The 17,933-nt window shown below is 42.8% G+C and overlaps 1 protein-coding gene across 12 annotated transcripts in view; it reads right to left on the reverse strand.

Annotated features, from left to right (window-relative positions):
- Nucleotides 1-17,933, reverse strand: part of TBC1D1 (TBC1 domain family member 1) — a 213,526-nt gene that overhangs the window by 51,623 nt on the left and 143,970 nt on the right. For 11 of the 12 annotated variants that reach the window (XM_037002624.2, XM_037002631.2, XM_037002625.2 and 8 more), the window contains one exon: nucleotides 1,612-1,797. In XM_037002624.2, the coding sequence (XP_036858519.2) occupies nucleotides 1,612-1,797 (186 nt within the window). Of the gene's footprint in view, nucleotides 1-1,611; nucleotides 1,798-2,034; nucleotides 2,168-17,933 lie in introns of those variants that run through there. The other variant, XM_037002634.2, reaches the window with a different exon arrangement.

The raw sequence follows: 17,933 nt of genomic DNA on the forward strand, positions 1-17,933 counted from the left end.
GGAAACCTTAGGAAAGTCTCCCCTTTTCATGCTAGTCTGTCTAGTCATCATTTACACAGCTTCACAAAAACTTTGCTTGTTAGGTGTACTGGTCTGGTCTCATCACAGTCACGATTACTTGCAACGTTCCCAAGAAGCCAGCCAGCATCATTCCCACTTTACAGCTATGCCCTGATTTTCCATGGCTGTCATCTGCAAGAAGACTGGCCAGAATAAGCATTAAGGTTTATCAGTTACATGATGAACGTAACTGCCTTGTTGTTTTTCAACAAAAATCCCAACCAACATACACATGAACATAAGTGCTGTGCTCCAAAGCTGTCTTTTAGCTGATGACATGTTGTGTGATGTCATCACTATCAAATCTCTTTCAAACGTCTGCTTTTAGAAATACTTTCAAGAACACACAAGAAAACAGTAGGAGAAAAAAGTTGGAATTTACTGCTCTGAGTCCCTTTACTGAGCCTCCTCTTCCACGGCACTGTGGGATGACTGGCACCCTCAGCATCCGCACTGTGGATGGGAGAGAGTTCCCTACACCCCTGAGGAGCCCATTCTGACTGCTGGACTATTTCCCTACAAAAAGGCCTTAACACTTTACATTTGGCTTCTTGTTTTTGGTCAAGATGAACATATGTTTGGACTATAAGATTTGGTATCTTAATAACTTTCAGCTTTATACAAACATCAAGACAAAAAAATGAGGATTTGTGATCATGGAGGAAGTTCAGTGAAGTACTTTCAGTCCAGAACTGCTTTGGGCAATGGAGGCATGACTCAACTACCTGTACAGCCTCCCACTGAAAAGTATGTTCAGGCTTCCCCTGATCAAAATTCTCATTACTTTAAACCCAGGCACTCTCTACACTCCAAGACCCACGCTCTCTCCACTATACCATCCAGGGCACATAAACTTAGTGTCCTAGCTACTTTGAAAAAGAACATTACTTCAAGCCACATTATGGAAACAGGAAATGAACAAAATCTGAACTTTAAGAGTTCATGTCTTATTTTGATACTGACATAGCCCTGGGCAAGTATGTAGCTTCTCTGAGCCTTAGTTCCCTCTTCAGACTACACTTGACTTCTGGAGTTGCTGGAAGGATTAAATGAGTTTGTCTATATAAAAACTTGACACCAGTACAGGTAGAGCTCAGCTAATGCTGAAATTTAGTCCTTTTTTTTTTCTTTCAGGCTACCTGTAACTCACTAAAAATTGACGAGAGTGAGATGATGAATTTTAATGGTTTATGTAGGATCGGTTCATATCTAACACCAGGCGTAGACTAGCTGAGGACAAAGTAGGGAGAGAGAAAACAAAACAAAAAAACACTTTTCAGAGGGTTAAAGCTTACATTTGAAAGCTGTATCTTAGATGTCATGCTAAAAATGACAATGTAGGAAATAATTTAATACAGTTGGTGAGGTAATCATTAAGTGTCCAGAAAGTAAAAAGTGTTTACTTTGAAAAAATAAACAGATATAGATAGGTATGGAGTATCTTGCATTTTTTTTTTTTAAATAGCATGCTTATGTCTGATGTGATTCACTTCAGAACCAAGATTTATTAAGATCATCAGGTCTGTTCAGTATCAAAAATGGCAAACCAACCTTGCAGCTTCTGATTTTCCTTCTCCATTCTGAGGAGCAGGATCTGTTGTAGAATGGCTTTCTGCCATAGCTCTCGAAGCTCACGAGATGTCCTTTTCTTTTCCTCTGGAACAAGGCCAAAGGGCCTATCTTCACAAACTGGTTCTAAAGGAGATCTAGGGGGAAGCTCTCCCAGCTCTGAATAATCTGGGGAGGGAAAAGGTCATCGCAAAATAGTCATTTTTCAATAAAAATTTATATTTAAAACACAGTGCCAAATCAGAAAGTTCGGCTTTTTCAGATTTTTACATGATGATAACATGAAATTTAAAATTCAAGTTTTAATATGCACTGAAATAAACTGAGCCACAAACATCAAACAATTTTCACATCAAATAGGAAGCAAAAGTTGTAGAGGCTGAGGAAATTTTCAAAGATACCTACCTTTTAAGGCATGACATTTTTATCTTCTGAGTTAATGACTGTGTTATTGATAACAGCTAACACTTATATAGTGCTCACTCTGTACCAGACTCTTCTGACAGTTTAATACTCTACCACCCAAGATATCAGTACTCTATTTAGTTTGAAAGAAAAGCAAACTGAAGCACAGGGAGTTTAAGTAACTTGCCCCATGTCACATGACTAGGAGGCGGCAGAGTGAGCACTGCAAGCCGAGCAGTCTGGCTCTCCTGTGCAATCTTAACCACACACTGTTACAAGGCTGGTGCTTGGAAAGATGATCAAAACATATATAATAGCCAATAATAACAATGACTATTAACAGATCCTCTACCAAGTGCTGGGCACCATGCCAGATGTTTTAGATGGACAAACTCATTCAGTTCTGATGACAACTCCAGAAGGCAAGGATTAGCTGAAAGAGAAAACTAAGGCTCAGAGAAGAGTCAGACTGTGAATAAGCAGGTGCCGTGGGATCCCAAACTATGTCTGCCTGACTCAGAAGTTGAGACTTTATTAGATCCCCCTACAATCCAAATGTTTCCTATGTCATCAATTTTCAAATTTCTATGTATAATCTGGATGCTCTTCACATCTCAGGAGTATGTCCCCTTCTCCACTGCAGACACTATGCTGCTGTCACACACTTTCCCTGCACCTCCCACCTGCTCACTATGAAAGTACTATGAAGAGCAGCAAGAAGATCCTGGACAAGGGGGCCTCATCTGACACAATGCATTCTTGGGAACTTCTGCCTAAACTGAACTTAGATAAAGTTCTGGTCTTAACACATGCCATGAAAGCCACTCCCGGGCAACCAAAGTCTCACAACCACCCAGAATACAACAGACAATCTCAAGTTGCATGTTACAATTAATTTCCAGGACAGTCATCAGCATTGACTGCTCCTTGTCTTTAAAGCTGGGTTTGTTTTCCTGTTACAAAATTTATGAAATCAAATACAAGCTGCAAAATGTTTAATTTCCTAAGTAACTTGTCTATCTTACTCCTCTTAACGTTACTGGACTAAACATTTTATGATAAGCATTAATACTCTGTGATCTCTGTAAGGATTTAAGTGCTTATCATGATATTTTTATATGTTTATTTCATTATGATCCTATTAAACAAATGAATAAACTAAAATTCTACTTTTGGAGCTAAGAAAGAATAGTTTAAACGCATGGTTTAACAGGGGATACTCACATGTAATGGTCAATATAAAAGCAAGAATTGAAACTGTCTATATAGTAAGACATCAACTTATAAATACTTGAGAAGCAGTACATTTTAGTGATAAACAGGTCAGGCTCTGGAGCCAGGCTGCCTGGATTTTAATCAAGACTCTGTATTTGTTGGTTTTGTGATCTTTAGCAAACTGCTTAACCACTTTATGCCTCGGTTTCCCAATCTGTCAAGTGAGAATAACAGTGGCTCTGAAAAAGGATCCAACACACAGTGAACATTAACTCCTACAGTTTGCTATCATATATTCCCTAAAGACACAGAAGAAAACTACTGGAAGGAAACACATCAAAATTTAGTCACTCAACTGTAAGCTCTAAGGCTAGACAAGACCACCTTGTCAACAAGGGATTGGCTGGCACCAAAGCACAGTCCGTGGCACCCAACCGGTGCTTGAAAAATAATGGTTGAATAAAAGGAGAGATAAATAGGTGCTGGGTTTGGGTGTGCTTGTTGTTCTATTTCCCAAATTTGTGACAATAAACATTTTTATAAGCAAAAAGTTAAAGAAAAATAAATGCATGTCTGTTCTGATTTAAATCAAAGATTGAAAAATGTTCTTCTGAAAAACACTTGGAAGACAAATCAACCCTGTAAAGCTTGTACACTGAACATTAGTCATTACTGAATATGATACACTTTAAATCAATCCTTTTTCAAGAGGAATTTTAGTCTGTATTCTTTAATCTTATTCTGCAGCAGGAAGTCTTCCATTTGAGCTTTTTTTTTTTTTTTTTTTACCATCTTGGCTGCTGAAACTCTGCTGGACACTGCAATTAGGATTCCAGTTCTGCTTTATCTCGCTTTGGAAGTATTTACATTCCCACTGGTTCATTAAAAAGTCTCATTTCCAAAAAGCAGTCCTTGTGAGACATCCCAGCTGATGGGGCAGCAGAGCAGCAGTGAGAGCAGCATTTTAGCATGTCTCCGTGTGTGCACAAAACGCCAAGGATCCATCCAGTCAAGCAGAGCATTCAGTGGAGTAACCTGGAAATTCTTTCCCACTCACCCTACAAATGAGACAAGAGCTCATCTCACCTCATCTCTTTCTTCTAACTTCACCCTTCCTGTTTACCACAGCCTTTCTCCTCCTGAATGTCTTGAAAATTCTTATTATGTTGCTTTACAAATGCTGTAAAGTAATGAACACAGCAGGTGTAACTCAGGCCGGGCAGAGAAAATGTGTCTGAGAGTTTAGGCTGTTTGGATCCCACATTCATTTACTCTCTGCCAGTTGGGTTACTGACAAGGACCACAGTCTACAGAAGCCTATAAAGCTCCAGGTTGCTATTTTCTCATTCAGAGAAATGAGACAAGCACTGTTTGGTGTGACTACTGTGAGGTCATGACATAAACTGCCTCCCTAATTTACATTCTCTACTTTTGCCTTCTTTTTCTTATGATCACAGTTCAGTTTGTTAAGCTTTTACCATGAGTCCTGAATACAGAGAAGCTTATCTGATTCTCACTCACCTCATGAGATGGGCGATGATATTATATACATTTTATAGCCAAAATAACTAAAGTACAGTGAGGTTTCATAACTTGGCCAAAGTCACATAGCTAGTAAGAGCCAGAGCCACAGCTTCAACCAAAGTAAGAAATGTTTGCCCAGTGCTTCTCCAATCTCTAGATGCACAGGCATCACACCTTGCTAAAATGTCGACTGTGATTCAGCAGGTCTGAGGGATGCCCAGAAGCCTGCGCTTCCATCAAGCTCCCAGGAGATGCCATCACTGCAGGTTCCATGCACACTTTGCATAGCGGGACTCCACACTGCACTGTTCTCTTCATGCCCTCATGCAACCCTATGTGCCTACAATCACGTCGGCGCTTCAGGTTCCTTTGCTGTTACCACTATGGTTCCAGAGTCCGTGTTGAACTCAGACTTTCACACATGGCCAGAGGTTGTCCCAAACACGGTCAGAGTACCAAGTCCAGGTGCAAAACAAAAGAAGGATTATAGGTACTCATGTTAAGTTCACCTCTGAATTAACTAAATAAAAATTAATCCACTGTAAAGGTCAGCAAATAAACCTAACAATTTACAGTAGGATTTCTCAACCTTTGGCATTTCTCAACTACTGACATTTGGGGCTGGATAATTCTTTGTCACAGAGACTGTTCTGTGGGATACAGACTATTTAGCAGCATCCCTCAAACTACCCATCAGATGACAGTATCTACCCACTACAGTGGTGACACTCAAAAAGGCCCAGACATTGCTGTATGTCCCCTGCAGAGGAAGGTACAAGATTTCCCCAAAAAGGACCTAATTCAGAGTAAGAAAACCCATCACTTACTCTGTTCTAAGCCCTCAGAAGGGGTAAAAATACATCCCCTTCAACCAAATATATGTGGCAGCTTACTGATGCTATAGTTTATAATTAACAGTCACTTTAAAAATATATATTATCCTTTGTTCATATTAAGAGTAGCCTAAATACAAAGTAGTTTAGTAATTTGCAAAAGGGGAGTAGTTAAATATTTGTCCTAAATTTGTCCTGGCTAAATCAATTCAGGTGGGCTGTTTTCCTGCACATGCGTGTTTGGGGTATGGTCTTGTGAGATGTACACTCACGTACATGGGTTTGAGTGGAGTGGCAGTGAGGGGAGAATATGAAAATGTTGGACAACTGTCAGCTGAGTCAGTTGAGAACTTTGTTCCAACAATAAATATGTGTGTTATTTTAAGTTGGCTAATTCCTAAGCCATTTACACCAGTATGGATTGAGTCCCTTATATGTACCTAACATGGAATGTGTTAGATGGTCTGAAAGGCTACTTTGATGTTTCTAATATTTTCCAGGACACCACTGGGGATCTGACTTCCTTCCTCAACTTACATTCTTGCTGAGAGACTGCTGGGCAGAGGCTGACGTGGAAATACCTGGCTCAGTACAGCAGAGGTTCCACCCCCAGGCCAGCTTGGTCTGTCCCCCTCTGTAAACCTTTGTAAACACATACACCTTTTGAGTTCTGGTTCCTCAGTGCAAAATGTAAGAAATGACATTTACCCTTGACTGTCCCAACTGTGGAGGCCACAGGCACTGACAGACAGATGTATAAAGTCTGCAAAGCCACAAAAGCAAAGGGCCACAATAACACATTAGACCAGGATTCGATTTTGCTATTCTGACATCTCCTATAATGACAAGATGTAGAATGCTTAAATCACACAGACTTTCAGAAACAATAGCCTTCCACTGGTTCTAAGAATTTTAAAACCAGCCATAATTTAGGGGCCCTAAGAGATAATTACCTGAATTTAAATCACCACTGCAACATTCTCAACAGTCATAAATATGATCTGTGCTAGTATTGTCAGTATTTTAGATGCCAAATTGTTCTAAAGACTTTGTACTGCTTTTATTCCCTCTGCACACAAATGTGTGGAGAAAAGCCGGACGTTGCATCGTTAGCATGTACACAACCAATGCTGTGAACAAACCAGCAGAAAAAGCACCATGCAAACAGTCTCCTGTGTGTCTGGCTTCTGGCTCTTCCATGTGTGTGACACAGGGTCCTTTCTTGAATTGCCACAGACACTGATATCAAGTCTGAACTGCAGTTCTCCTCATTTATAGACATGCCATTAAATCACATGTTAAGTGTCCTAAAAGAACAAGGAGCTTCAAGAAGAAAGTGAAGAGCCAGAAAGTGAAGAACACAGAAGCTTAGGGCTGAGAGGGGCACTAGAAGATGATTTCGCTCAACACCCCCTGCCTCCCCAGATGAGGAAACTGAGGCTCAAAGAGGCACAGTCACATTTTTTGAGCACTTACTATATGCCAGGCAGTGTGCTTTACAAGTACCCACTGGTGTCACCCTCACGACCTCCTGAGAAGCGAGGACTGTTTCTGTCCTCGGTGGCAAGGCCTGAGACAGAGCAGTGCGGCCACTAGAACTCAGAGCCCACGCTGGCTCTTCCCTGTACCTCGGGTGATGGGAATGTATGCAAAGTGGGAAAGAAGGCACCTTATTGCACCAGTGGTGCCACTTACTAAGCAGGAGGTATGCAAGCCCAGTGGCCTCTCCGTGCCTCAGTTTCCTCATCCATAAATCAGTCAGTAACAGCATCGGCCTCCCGCAGTTCGCTGCAGGGGTTAAGTGAAAAATCCTTGAGAGCACATCAACCAGAATGGGGTGGGGGCGTGTGTGTGTGCTGAATTTCTATTAGCATCATTATCTATGTGATTCTAAACCTGGTAAAAATCTTTGTTATTTAGACTTCTCCACAACCAGACTGGGGCTGGGGATGAGAAAGAAAACTGGTTTGTAATAGTGAGAAAGACAGACATTTACTCAATGAAGAAAGCAACAGTGTTGTCCCAGTGACTCCCCAACAATAGGAGGCCCCTGGTCACTGCCTCCACATGTGCAGGAGCCCCTGGTCACGAGAGGCATGGAAACACTGAAGAGGCACAGTCCCTTTCACAATAGCTGGGATGCCCTTTTGACCTTTCTTTGTCTGGCTGATTCGCTTTCACCTCCTTCAAAGCTTAGCTCCAAGGCCCTGCCCTCTGGGAAGACCGGTCTGCTCCTCCCTGCCCTGCCTGATCCTGCAGAGCCTCCTTTATGCTTCCAGCACCATGGCCAACCTCAGCTAAACTTCTGAGACCCTGAGAATGGCATCCCTGGGGCTGACAGTCACAGCCATGAGCCCACATTATGAATGCAGGAGGAGCTCAGGGAGGCAAGAGATGGAGGCAGCCTGGAGCATCTTGGGAAAGACAAACAGAGGGCAGAGGAGTCAAAGAGGGACAGCCCCAATGGAGGGGACAGGCAAAACCATGCATAAGGGTAGGAAGAAATAATCAAGCCTCCTGGGTGACATACAACTGCAGGCCTAAGTAACTGGGGCTCAGCTTTTCAACAGTTTCATTCTTTACCTAAAACTATTATAAAATTTTATATATAAGCTTTACATACATGTATCTATACGTATATGTAAATATATATATATATATAAAACTTTATATATATAAAGCTTTGTAAGAAACACATTACAAATAGGGTGTTAATCACCCCTGTAATGAATCATTTAATTCATCCCAAGAACAGTGATGAAATGAAACCAACCTCTGTCCCCAGGAGTCGGCTGAGTAGGCTACCTGACAGGTCAGTGTGACACACGGCAGGAGAGCAGTCCCCAGGGGCGGCTCAAGTGCAGAGTGCCACCATGGAAGACCTACCTCTGGAAGGAATGAACCCCAGTCTGACCCGTTCCTGGAGTGGGGGAAATGACAGTGATAGGAACAACATGCTAAGTCCTGAAGCATGACCAGGAGGGATGACTTCGTGTGAAATGCGGCAATTAAAACAAAACATCATGATGAATTTGGCACTTGCAAGTAGTCCCACATGACCCCGGGTAAGTGTGTGTGCTGGGCCAGGGACTGGAGATGCAACCAGGCAGTGAGCAATGAGTCAGGCCAAACAGTGAGGGGCCTCCTGGGCAGGACCGCCATCCGGCTACAAGCTCTGAAGAAAAAACGAATAGCCTTAGGTCCTGTTCAGAGAGCCAGTGAGCATTAACCACCTGGGATTTACCATTACTCACACTTAGCCCTTTGATCTCATTCATATGGACTTTTAAAAAGGTGTCAGACCATCCAGCATTCCTCATTTCTGTTGTTGACTCTCCAGGACTATGGCTGCTGGTCAAGCCCACCCTGCTTGGACCTCACTGTGGCTGCAGAGGACAAGATGCTCCCTGGCCCCCTCCCCGCAACAGCACACAGGGTCACTATCAACAGAACCTAGGCCATGAGCTGGGTCTCTGGGAGCAGGTGTGAGAAGAGCAGCACCTGTGTCACCTTGCAAGGACTGCGACTTCTGGGCCCCACCACACACTTACTGGATCACAAACTCTGGGGCAGGACCCCAGTAACCTGGACAAACACTGAAGTTTGAGAAGCCCTGGCTGTTGGCATTTAGCATGTTTTCAGCTGCCTACTGTGGAATATAGGTTTGCCTTAACTGGTGGCTTCACATTATATGACACTAGGGAATCGGGGCCTCCCTTTTAATTAATTTCAAATTAATTAAGCAATGACTCTATCCATTATGGAGGACCTTGACCATACACAAAAAGTTTTAAATATAACATACTTGTTTTCCAAATGCCAGCCAAATCTCATTTTTACCTTTGTCAAAGCAACTGTTGGAACTAAAATACTACCTTCTTAAGAAAAGCTTTCACAACGTGATCCCTCCCTGCTGACCCAGAGCAACTGCTCACACTATTATTATGATGTAAATTTCCTTCCAGAAAACTTCCAGATATGAACATAAATAGTCACACAGACCAATGAGCCAACCAACACAACAGAAAAATGTATTACTGAAAGCTAACGTCACAATTTCTCAACTCACATCTGCAGAAAAGCAGCTCAGTGACTAGAAACTCGGCTTCCAGGACCTCCTCTGTATGAGCCTCTTCCAAGCAAGGCAGCCCTGGCCACCACACGCTGCAAGGCAGGGGTGCTCAGTCTCGAGGGGCCTCTCTGCATCTCAGAGTCCACTGAGGCAGGTCAAGAGAAGCCCAGAGAGGCAGACAACATCCTTACCCTCAAATCTCCCCTGCCACAGCACAGGGTGTTAGACCGTATTGTAAGAGTTAAGCGGCTGTATTATGGAGTGAGAACTTTTCAACTATACCCCATGAAGCTCTGCCTATAAAGTCTATGCAGGGGGCCAAGGGGGTGGTGGGGAATGCAGCTGTCTGAGCTTGGGCTGCTGTAACAACACACCATGAACTGAGGTGCTTAACAACAAACATTTATTTCTCACAGTTCGGGAGGTTGGAAGCCCAAAATGAGGGTACTGACATGGCTAGGTGAGGTTCTTGGTAAGGCCTTCTTTCTGGTTTGTCCCCTTCTTGCTGTATCCTCAACATGGCAGAAAGAGAACTGGTCTCATCTTCTTACTTCTAAGTAAGCTAGGCACTAATCCCATCCTGGAGGCTCTACACCTTCATGACCTCATTTATATCTACCTACCACCCAAAGGCCCCACCTCCAAATATCAACCCATTGGCTATTAGGGCTTCAACATACGAATGGTTGGGGGCTGGGTGCAGGACACACAAACACTTAATCCATTGCAGGAGTAAACCTTCTTCCAGACTTTGTCTCCACTCCATTTCAGCATAGTCGGTCTGAATTAATGTTTCATAGGGCCTCTGTAAATTTATCTTAAAAAACAGTAAGAGTACCTAAGAAAAAAGGAAAGTTCTGAACATATAGGTAACAAGGTTTTCTTATGACCGAAGGAATAGGATGGCGATTTGGGTCTTGATGGAATGGCAAAATTGCAATTAAATTTTTGCAGGGGGAGGGGAGACCTGCAGTCCAGGAAGAGGAATCTGCTTGAAGAGAGGTACCAAGGTACTCTACAGCTCAGAACCACACTTCCTTCCAAATTCACAGCACTTGTTCTCTATATCATTACTGGGGTAACTGACCTATGATACCATGTGGCGATTTTACACATCATATGTGTAACACCTTTTATAACCCAGGTGCTGAAATAGGAGTTAGAGGTGAACTGCCATTTGATCTACCTTTTATCCTGCTTCTTCACCTGACCTGCTTCCTTGGCAATGCAGGACAACTTGACTGATCCCATTGTAGGAAGCAGATTTAGAACAGTACTTCCAACCCAACCCATACCAGGAAGCCAACAGGGCAGACACTTCACAAACATGTGCTTCCAAATCCCCCCAACTATCACAGAGTATAATGCCAGTGCCTCGTGTATAAGCCACACTTTCAATTAAAGTTGCTTGAACAACAAGTAAGATGATGGAGGAAAAAAAAGGACAACAGCTCTGCAGTCTCAAGACATGAGACAAACACAGGCTTTCCATACAAAACCAGAGAAATACACATTCAAGGCAAAAATGCATTATAGCTTTATTGAAAAACCAAGAGTCAAGATATGGTTTCTGCCGCACAGACATTTATAATATAGGTGGGTAGATTTATTGTTCCTAATTTATATTTAAATAATATTTATTAAGCTTGTGGTAGAAAAGGATTTTATCCTGATAAAGCTGTAACCCCCAAATCAGTAAGGTTTACACCGCAAAAGAGCACGGCATCAAGGCAAGACAATAGCAAAACCCTCCAGGGAGTTTCAAAGGCTCTTTCCCTCTGCAGCCACAGCTTTCCAACTCTGAACTCAACTATATCCATACCCTGCATTTCTTGCCCTTTTTTCTCCCTTGGTATTCGTCATCTGTCTCTCTTAGTACACTTGCATGCTCCTTTATCTAGCATTAAATCCACTTTCAATCCAATTCCAAGTACAGTGCTTTGCATACCACTGTCCATTGGGAATATCTGTATGTTAACAATAAATCTACCTCACTGGATCAGGGGCAGAGACTGCACCTTACATGAGAATTTTAGACTTTTCATTAAAAACTGTATTAGTGTACCTTGGTGATGTGATGATAAAGACCAAGTTATAAAAGATCTGAGTTATGAAAAGTTAGAGGCAGGGGAAACACCTGTTGTGGCCATGGAGGTCTGCAAGATGGGCCCGAGTGGCAGTCAAGGGGTGGAAGGGATGGGAGGAAGTGCATGTGGAAGGAGTGTGGGGGCCAGGGCTCCCCCACCCCCACGTCCAATCTTCAGTAATATGAAATGATAAAACAATGGCACAAATGGTAATTTTCAGGAAGAGGAGCTCTGTTTTTCCCCCTCAGCCGAGGCATGAGTTCTTAGATGGGCTGACTGGCTTTTTCTTCCCTGAACAAAGTAATTTTTTTACTCACTGCAGAGAAACTGGAAACAGTAAAAAACAGGAAAAGGAGGGGGGAGGGAGGAAGTTACAATCATCCCACCTCAGAAAGATAAGTCCTCTTAATATTTCTCTGTAATTCCCTCTGGCCTTTCCTTGGATTCTCACTGTATACCTTTCATCCTATATTCTGGGTTTTCATTAGCATTGCATTATCATCTCCTTGGTCCCTGAGCACCCTTTTAAACATCATAGTGGGGCGCAGGGTCAGATGCCCAGAGGCATGTCCAAGTGGGAGCAAGATGCACAGGCATCAAGACCCAGCCCACATAAAGGAGTCAGGTGGGGCATGCACACTTAGGAGTCCACTCTGGAGAGAAGCATTTGAAGCTATTCAACTAGAAATAATAAAAAACAAGAGAGTTACATCCTAGCCCCACGGTTCCCATAGAAGAGCTGGGAAGACATTTGGTGGGAACTGCTGGAGAAGGGGAAGAAAGTGGGAATGGGAAGCAGGTGCCATTAACAGGGGCTCAGGGAGAGGGGACTGTGGGGAAGTGAGAAAGAAATGTGTGGCCAAGGAAAAGAAATCAGAGGGACAGGAGGAGGAACAGTCCCCAGGGCACTCTGATGATCGCAAAGGCAGGAAGGAGAGCTGGACAGGACGCTTCGCTGGTGCCCAGCACAGCAGGGAGCACTCTGACTTGAGCCACTGACAGGGAATGATTTGCTAAAAGCCCCGGTTATAAACTTTGCTGCCCTCCACCCTCCCACCTGCTTCTCAAGCATCTGTGACTAAAAAATCTAACCCCACCCATCCCATTACACAATGCTTATCTGAATATGATCTCAGGTCAGATCCATGAAAGGAAGCCCATGATTTAAAAGTTAGGAAATACTTCTGTGTGTTACTGGGGAGAGGGGATGGGGAAGTCCACATTGTGAAACAAGAAGTTTAAAATAGTGGACCCAGTTCTTCTGAACTCAACACAATGCTCATTGGGCTATATGTGGAAATGTGACCTTTCCACCTGGAAAACCCCAGCCCCACCGCCCCACCCCACTTAGCACTGCCCATATCCCAAAAGAAATCAACTTGGGAGGAAGCGTTCTTTTTAGGTGTCCACGACTGTTTGGCAGTCCGCAAGCTTGGGTTTTAGCTGTGTAAACTTTTTGGCTTTGATGTCTTCAACTAGAAAAGGGAAACAAACTGAATGATCCTGGAGAACGCTTCTATCCTTAAAGTCAGTATACTGACACTCACTAAAAACCTCAATAGATTTCAGTCACTTAATTTTCAGCTGGTTTATGAGTTAAAGTGGACAAGTTTAAATGTTCTTTGAAAACTGTTTTTGTGGAAAGCAAATTTCTTAAACATTACAAGTTTACTTTGCCCAAAATACTCATTGAGTAGGTAACATTTCCTTTTGAAAGTCTCTACTGACTATGACTGAATGTGGCATATTTCAGCACACTTGAGTTTCCATTGGAAGTGAAAGCCATTACATGTGCGTGGCACAAAACAGAGAGAGGAGAAATTGGCGGCTCCAAATGAGTAAACAAAGTAATTTGGTAAAGATTTATCTAACTGCAACAGATACTTTCTAAACATCCTGGCACAATACAGAAAGCCAAGGACCACACACTCAGCTTAAAAGTGGGGCCTCAAATTCCCAGGAAGGCCATGACTCAGGGAAATCCAGCCTCCGGAGCCTGGCAACTGTGTTCTCAGTCGGCCAGGTCTCATCTCACTGCGCCATCAACCTCTGGGACATCCTAAAAGCTGCATGTTGTTTAACCTTTCACTGGGATGATTTTAATGGGTGAAAGATCTATGACTTTCTTTACAATGACACCGGGTCTTCTGTTTTTCCCCATCAAGAGCCTTTGAAAGGAGACTGGTCCCCCGGGTCTGTCAGCACTCTTGCACCCATGGCTTTCCCACCTCTGAATTCAGAGCACAGGGCTGCTCAGTGAGGAAGACCCTGTCCCCACATGTGTGCACCTGGGGTGGAGCAGGAGCACGCAGCGGCCACCAAAGGACTGGGTTTCCTCTGCCTGTGATTTCAGGCGATGACATGCACTTTGCCAGAAAGCTAAAGTCATATTGCACAAACCACCAGCAAACTGACCAGGAGGCCCAGCGAGGCTCATAACAACATGAGTGTCCTCTCTATGCTGCAGAGTCTCTGCCTGTCCAAGAACATCCCTTTGCATGTCCTCGATGTTCAGTGATGATAAACGGGAAGGTGGTGGGGGTAGAAGTCAAGAATGGCTGCCATTGGCAGAGGAGACTGAGAAAGCAGTGAATTCTCTCTCCTTTGCAACCCTCTTGGAAACAGCCTGCCTGCACTCTCACACAGCACCAACTCCCACGTCCTGAGTGCTTCCTCACTGGTGGCCCCAACATTCCTAACTCTGTGAGGGGGGTTGTTATTACTATACCTGCATGGCAGCTGAGGACTCTGTAGCAATTGCCCCTGGTCAAACAGCTCATAAATGGAGGGGTCGGGATTTAAGCCTGGACCACTGCGATTTAAAAATCCATACTTTTCAATTTGATGACAACAAAACAAGTAACTCAATTAAAAATGGGCAAAGGACTTGAAAAGGCATTTCTCCAGTGATGATATTCAAATGGCCAACAAGCAGATGAAAAGGTGCTCAACATCACTAATCACTGGAGAAACACAAATAAAACCACAATGAGATATCACTTCATACCTATCAGAATGGACACTCAAAAAAAACTCCAGAAAACAAGTGTTGGTGAGGATGTGGAGAAAATGAAATTCTTTGGCACTATTGTTGGGAATATAAAATGATTCAGCTACTACAGAACATAATATGGTGGGTCTTTAACAATTAAAAATAGCATTATGATATGATCCAGCAATTCCACTTCTAAGTACATATCCAAATGATTTGAAAGCAAGATCTTGGACAGTTACTTGCAGTCCTGTGTTCACTACACTATTATTCATAAAAACCAAGAGGTTAGAAACAATTTAAATATCCACTGACAGATGACTGGAGAAGCAAAATGTACTATATACACACTGTGGAATATTATTCAGCCTTCAAAAAGCTGAGGAAAGGGAACCCTGCCATATGCTACAACATGGATGAACTTGAGGACATTATGCTAAGTGAAATAAGCCAGTCACAAAAAGATACAGACTGTATGATTCCACTTACATAAGGTATCTAAAGAAGTCACACTTACAGAAACAGAAAGCAGAATTATGGTGGTGGGGAGGGAACGGAGAGTTATTATTTAATGGATACAGAGTTTCAGTTTTACAAGATTGTAAGTTCTGCAGAACCATTGTGCAACAATGTGAATATACTGAACATTATTGAAACAGACATTTAAAAATGGGTAAAATGGCAAATTTTATGTTCTTTTTAACAATTTAAAAATTTTGAACATTTTTTAAAAGTCCATACTCTTAAGAAGGATGCTATGCTGACTCTCCAGCCAGTTCTGAAATGATACATGATCCTTTTCCCTCAAGTGGCCAGAAGCCATTAACAGAAAATTCCTTACAGTGGGAGATATCCACTGGCATTGAGCTCCACTTTACTTTGCCTCATGACACACCAAGAAAACACTGGCATTGAGCTCCACTTTACTTTGCCTCATGACACACCAAGAAAACAAAGGACCACAGGCTGGAATGAGGCAATGGAAAAAAGCTCGCATAGCCTTTTCAAAACTGGCAACTAAGAAAAGGTGGGTGTGCAAGGAAACAGCCTTGATGTAAATGAAGATCTGAGATTCCAGGATATCCTCCCAAAGGTCACTCCAATTCAAAAAGCAAAGTCAGAACATTCCCAGACCTGCGCCTCTGCCGAAGGGCAGTATGTGTCTTTCACTAGGTCTGTGAGGTTCTGTCTTATTTAGGCCCAAGCCCTCATTCATTATGCAATGCTGCCCCCCTCCTGGAAGAAGACAGTTACTGGTAGCTCCATTTCACAGAAGGAAGCAAAGGAAGGGAAGAGGCCCAAAGTCCTAGAAGTCCTAGAGGTGGAGATCAACAGTGGTACCCACAGCCAAGAACCATCCATGCCCAGGGCTCCTCCCTAGCCTGCTCTGCAGTCAGCCCACACTGGGGGGCTGACCCTGGACACTTACTAAATACAATGCAGATGAAAGCTCCTGTGGGTTTTATGGTCTTTGAGCCTCAGTCTTCTCATCTGTAAAATGAGATGTTGAATTAAGAACACCTTTTCTTTCTAACATGAGAAGTTCCAAATAATCTGAGTTACCAACAATATCAAAGAGACTTTACTGAGCTTCACAGACTCAGGGTTTCATAAAAGGAGTATTAAATAGAGGTATTTAAAGGAAGAAAAGAGCTCCTTTACCCTCCATCCAAGAGTCTGCAGTCTGACAAAAACCAGTCCCTACACACATGATAAGGACTGTGGAGACAGAACCACACCATTCCAGGAGGCAGGACATAGCGAAAGGATGGCAATGGAGCCATTTCTGACCCCCAGAGGGTGATGATTCTAGGTCACAGTCAGAGGAGCTGTGAGCAGTTGAGCTCAGCACAGCCAAGGACTATGGCAGGGGACTGGAGTTTACATTAATATAGGGCAACCCCAGAGAAGGCCAAAGCTCTCCACTGAGAGATCCAGGGTGATGACCCAGGTCATTACACCACTAAAAACACACACTGTATGTTGAGAAAACTGGACAGCCACATGCAAAAGTATGAAACTAGACCACTCTCTTATACCAGACACAAAAGCTAAAAATGGATTAAAAACTTGAATATAATACCTGAAACCATAAAATTATAAAAGAAAACACAGGCAAGTAAGCTCCTCAACATCAATCTTAGCAGTGTTTTTGTGGATCTGATTTCAAAGGTGAGGGCAACAAAAGCAAAAGTAAACTGGGATTCCATCAAACTAAAAAGCTTCTGCACAGCAACAGACACCAACATGAAAAAATCATGAAAAATGAAAAGGCAACCTGCTGGAAGGGAAAAGACATTTGCAAATCATATATCTGACAAGGGATTAACATCCAAAATATATATAAAAAACTCATACAACGAAAAAACACCTGATCAAAAAAATTGGCAGAGGATCTGATTATACATTTTTCCAAAGAAGATACACAGATGGCCAACAGACACTTTAAAAAGATGTTCAACATCACCAATCATCAGGGAGATGCAAATCAAAACCACAATGAGATCATCTCGCACGAGTCAGATTGGCTATCATCAGAAAGAGAAGACATAACAATTGTTGGTGAGGAGTTAGAGAAAAGGGAACCCTTGTGCACTGCTGGTGAGAATGTAAAAAGGTGCAGCCACCTTGGAAAACAGTACAGATGTTCCTCAAAAAGATAAGAAAAGAACTCTCATACAATTAGGCTATTCCACTTCTGGGTAACCAAAGAATAAAAAAACACTAATTTTTAAACATCATAAGAAAGGGTGCCAGAGATTTCCTTGGTTTCTGACAACTTCCTAGCTTCTAGCTTTTGCCCTTGATTTTTAAAAGCCTTCTAAGTAAGCCTGCTTGAGCCATTTTCTGTGTCTTGCAACAAAGTGATCACTGACTAAGACTTACACTAAGTCTGTTTCCTGGGCATCCTCTGAGCACCGTTTATACACAGTGGGCATTTGGGGATAGCTATGAGCTGAGAACAACTTCCTCTCAAGAAACTAGAAACTGGTTGAACAGGCAAGAACAGAACATAATTAGGGAAAAAAAACAGGCTGATGGTCTTCAACCAGGTCTGGTTTAATAGAAAAGGAAGTGAATGCAGATACAACAACCAAGATTCTAGTCCATTCTACCACTGACTGCCTGCGTGACCCTAAACAGGTCTCCTTCTAAACTTCAATTTCTTCATCTGT

Source organism: Manis javanica, chromosome 5 (genome assembly GCF_040802235.1).
Source record: "Manis javanica isolate MJ-LG chromosome 5, MJ_LKY, whole genome shotgun sequence".
NCBI lineage: Eukaryota > Metazoa > Chordata > Mammalia > Pholidota > Manidae > Manis > Manis javanica.